This window comes from Glycine soja, chromosome 12 (genome assembly GCF_004193775.1).
Source record: "Glycine soja cultivar W05 chromosome 12, ASM419377v2, whole genome shotgun sequence".
Taxonomy (NCBI): domain Eukaryota; kingdom Viridiplantae; phylum Streptophyta; class Magnoliopsida; order Fabales; family Fabaceae; genus Glycine; species Glycine soja.
The window spans coordinates 5,819,393-5,824,316 of NC_041013.1; the positions used below are offsets into that span (position 1 = coordinate 5,819,393).

The 4,924-nt window shown below is 37.8% G+C and overlaps 1 protein-coding gene across 1 annotated transcript; it reads left to right on the forward strand.

Moving 5' to 3' along the window:
• Positions 1-246: 246 nt before the first annotated feature.
• LOC114380164 (double-stranded RNA-binding protein 2-like) lies at positions 247-3,815 on the forward strand. Its single transcript, XM_028339112.1, has 3 exons — positions 247-796; positions 1,296-1,515; positions 2,825-3,815. The coding sequence occupies exons 1-3, from the start codon at positions 551-553 to the stop codon at positions 3,562-3,564; spliced, it is 1,206 nt and encodes a 401-aa protein (XP_028194913.1). The 5' UTR covers positions 247-550; the 3' UTR covers positions 3,565-3,815.
• Positions 3,816-4,924: the final 1,109 nt, after the last annotated feature.

Consider the following 4,924-nt stretch of genomic DNA (forward strand, 5'->3'; position numbering starts at 1 on the left):
TACTTTTAAACTCAAAATAATTAGCAAGTTGCAGTTAGGAGGACAAACCATAATTAATTAAGATGATAAAAAAGCCAGATTAGCATCCCTGAACACATCCCATGCAACCCAAGCGTTTTTTAGTTGACTCCGACCACCATAGCAATAAATAACCCTTCTCAATTTTCAAAAATATTATTACTATTATTATTACTAATTACTAATATAATATTCACAAAATAATAAATGTACTTGTTGTTGTAAGTCCTATCTTTCTTTTCTTTTTCTCTCTTCTACCTTCTTCTTCTTCACTTAACTTTCTCTCTCTTCTCTGTTCTCCGTGCCGGTGCTGTAACTGCACGCGTGTTTTTCTGTCTTTTTGTTTTTTTTCCTCCGCCTCTCATTTGCGAAGGTGAGAACCCTAAATTTTAGAGAGAGAGGTTCGATTTGGCCGGAGGTGATTCTCCGGCGAGATTTTGCGGTGGATCAGGGTGGGGCCGGACACTTTCTTGAAGAGAGAGAGAGAGAGAGAAAGTGCGGTTTTGAGAGTTATAGAGAGAGAGGGGGGAAAATGTATAAGAACCAGCTGCAGGAGCTGGCACAGCGGAGCTGCTTCAACCTGCCTTCGTACACGTGCATTCGGGAAGGTCCTGATCACGCGCCGCGCTTCAAGGCCACCGTTAACTTTAACGGCGAGATCTTCGAGAGCCCTCATTACTGTTCAACGCTCCGTCAGGCGGAGCACTCCGCCGCCGAGGTGGCGCTCAATTCCCTCTCTAACCGTGCTCCCTCTCACTCCCTCGCCGCCAGGATCCTCGTGAGTTTCTCTCTCTCTATCACTGCTTTTTTGTATGGAATTACCGAACTGCCCCTTGCCGTTACCCTTGCTGTTACCCTTGCCTTCGTTTAATGTGCAATGCTGTTTGTCGTAGAGGAAGGGTTTGGTTTTGAATTTGGGATTATTATTTGTGAAATTTTTTGAATCTAATTTTGAGTATTAGAAACCGATTCTGTGCTGTGAATGAGATCGTGAGATTTGTTTCTTCAAAAAGTGCTTCAATTTTTCACTCCTCTGTTGTGAATTTTCATGGCTGACACTGCACTTTTGTTTGATTCACCAAGAACACTTACTCTCTTTTTTCCTCTGTATGAGTATTTATATGCACATTTTGAGAGCATTTTGTTTTATTCGAAATTTATACTTGAAGTCTTTATTAATTGTGCGAAGATGTTTATCTATTTGCATTGCTTGGTATGTGGTAATTGTGTAATTGGTGATTTTGGGGTTTATGTGCTTACTACATGCAACTTTTTAGGATGAAACGGGGGTGTACAAGAACCTCTTGCAGGAAATTGCGCAGAGGGTAGGGGCGCCGTTGCCGCAGTATTTTACATTCAGGTCAGGGTTAGGACATTTACCTGTTTTTACGGGGACAGTGGAGTTAGCTGGAATCATGTTTACTGGTGAACCTGCCAAGAATAAGAAACAAGCGGAGAAAAATGCAGCTATGGCCGCATGGTCTTCTCTAAAGCAATGTAAGTGGCTAGCTAGCTTTTCTTGACTGAATGTTTTTCTTTGTGTGAAATGATATGGAACTTTACATTAATTTGTTGTATGGATAATATGGCTTCAAAATACTAAAAACAGTGGTAAATCCCGGTCCAGCCCTGTTCCTCTTATTCTTGCAAGGAATGTGGCAAGTGGGCTACACTGAAATTTTCATAGTATGGGACTGCTGAGGCAGTGCACTGGCCGTTTCTACCGAACATTCCGTGGTAATGGCCAAGTCCATCTTCAATGCACTTATCTATCCTCGTCCCATGTGACTCTCCTTTAAAATACTAATGTGCCAGATGATTTTTCCTGCATATATGCCTCTCTAAACTACCTTTCTTTGTCTCCATTTGTCCAAGCAAGTTTTAAGCGAGCTACAAGGTAGCAGCAAATTACACTGCTATTATGGCAAATGCAGGGTGTGTTGTCCCGTGGCTGCTTTAAATTATTATCTATCTATGATTTTTTGCTTATGTTTTGAGCAAATTGTAGTTGATATTACAGCCTTTTGGACACAAAAGTGCACCTATAGCACTGGCAACTCGGGACATAATTTCTGATTTATGGTTAGAGTCCTTTCTAGCATGTTTGGTTCATCTTAAATCTGGGGAAATAATTGCTTAGTTTTCAAAAGTTCTCTCTGGAAGTTGACAAGAATAATTGATTAATTTTCCAAATTAAGCTGAACCAAACATGCACGAAATCTATAGAAGAATGTCCAACCTGTTCACACCTCAGTTGTCTTCCAATTATTTTCAACTATATTCCAGAAGCTCAAGCATTTTTTGGCCAAACCTCCTTCCCTTTTGGGGGGCAGTCCAGTCTATATTATTAGGTCGTTGCTCTGTCACTATTGCTTCCCACAAACTTTCTAGATACAATATTTCATTTCTATCTGATTATTTTTTTTTCAAACAAGTACATGGACAGATTAGCACCCAGACTTGTTAGACAATTGTTATCACCAGCCATTGTTCTAGTTCCGCCCATGCCCACTTTCCTTCTTCAACTTTGCTGCATTTGGTAATTGACTGTATTCTGCCTTAGGTTGAGCGTGTAGACTATAACTTATAGTAATTAATCATTTTTGTCTTTAGTTTTGGTATTTTTGTGTGTTTATATGTGTAATACAAATTTTATTTATCCCGCATCCATAATTTTTAAGTATACTGGTCATTTTTGTGTTTTTGGGCTGGTTGCTGTGTGCTATTATCCGTCATTAACAACTATGGTCTAAAGATATATAGAAATGATGAACACTGAATTAACAATATTATTTTTACTTGACAGTGGCAAAAGAAACTGCAAGGTCTTCAACTGAACCCGAGAACAATGACGAACTAGAACAGATCACTATAGCACGGGCCTTACTGAACTACAGACTGAAGGAAAAGATTTCAATGTCAAATTCAAATGCTCCAGTTCCATTTCCAAAGAAGTTTCAGATTCAAAATCCCAGGCCAACCAGTCCTCAGCCCCCACCTGCTGCTACATCAAAGATTCTTCCCTTAATTTGCCAAAAGGCAGCTCCTCGAAGCAGGCATCTAGTAGGAGCATCTCCAGCACGAGCTTCCTGCGACAATTCTGCGATGCCACAGCTTTCTGCTACACCAGAAAGCCGAGGAATCCGTCGCCCTAAGTTCCCTGCAGCCGGAGCAGCACCTTATGTTCCCATTAGACAAATGAGGCCTTGTCAGGGGATGGCACCTCCGGTGACGATAAGGACTGCAATACCTGTATTCTCCCCACCGCCAGCAGCAGCTGCAGTGTCCCATCAAGTACTACGAGCTCCTCATGTACGAGTTGCACCTCCGGTCACTATTCGGCAAGCTGTTCCAGTATTTGCTACTCCACCTCCTCCGATTCGAAAAGATGAACCTGTTCCCATCCCAAAAGACGAACCACCAACCATTAGTGCCCCTAGCCCGGAAGACAAACTGCCAGCTAAAACGCCAGAGGCAGAGACCAAGACTGAGAACATTCCACCTAAACCTGACATGGTAAAGAGCTTGGAGCAGCTGAAAATTTGATGTTTCATTGGAGTAGAGGTCTGAATCCATGAGAATGTGATCATGGTTTTATGATGATGTGGAGTTTGCTTCTCATGTTATAATGAGTGATGTAATGTCATCCCTTCCTTTTGCCCTGTTAAAATGCGACTGTTGGTGCTGGTTAGCATCTGCGGTCCAAATATCTGTGAAATTCAAGAGCGGTTTACAATATAATTTGCCTTTTTTAATTGTTATGAATGTTAGTTATATAAATTATCGTATTATACATATTCATCGGCCATCAATCTTATTACAGCAGGCAATTGGGGCTTTCTGTGTTTCTTTTGGGCATCATTTGAGATTTGTATGGCTGTTGAAATGAAAAGGTGGACACTGCCCACTTGCTTGTTAGTGCCTCATTCATTGCCATTAAGCGGTGATGAAATACAGTAGACCCAGGTCATCTATATGCATCTTAGGTCACTGTTCTTGATATATCAATGGAGCTGTCAGCATAATCAGATCCTCCAAGTTCAGTAACTTTCCAACTTTTTTCATCTAAAGTTGTCAAGTGTTTTTGGATGGGTTGATGTTAAATCAGAGAAATCATAAATATAATAATAAATTTATGTCGAACTATTGAATTGAAAGTGTACTTGTACTGAAAATTTGATGCAACATAAGTACGGAGTTGTGCTTAAAACAAGAAGACGTAGTTATTATAAGAAGTAGATTAACAAATGTTACCAACACATTTTTTTAATAAAGTATCTATTGTTACTTGAAATCTATTGAGAATTATCAAACTTTGTGGTTGTACTTATTAAACGAGTCTCGTTTATAATTTTATAGTTTCTCATGAATTTAAACAAAAATAGAATGAAGTGTTAGAGAATTTGTTATTAGTACTTCTTAGAGTAAAATGTATATTTTAATGTAAAAAATTAATATTAGATGATTATATTATCTAGATTTACTGTTTTTACATTTTTAAATTGAGAAATGTTTTCAGAGTATATGTCGTGTGTGTATGTGGTTTAATTATAATTTTAGTTCTGCATTTTTAGCCTATACAGTATTTTGGTTTCCTAATTTTAATTACTTATTAATTGTATCTATAATTTGCCAATTCAAAATTAAGTCTTTGATAAAAAAAAAACATTCATTTAATATTAATAGAAATATAATAGAGCTATTATCTATCATTAATTTGTATAAATTTGTAAGGAAAATTTTTAAAAAATAAAGAATAAAAAATAACGACTTTCATTATTTTTACATTTTTTATTTCTATATTTGTACATTTTTTCTTTGATAATTTATCTAAAATACTATGTCGTTATTATATTTTTGTTAAGTATCAGATGGAATTTTCAGACTAGGAACTTAAATTGTACAA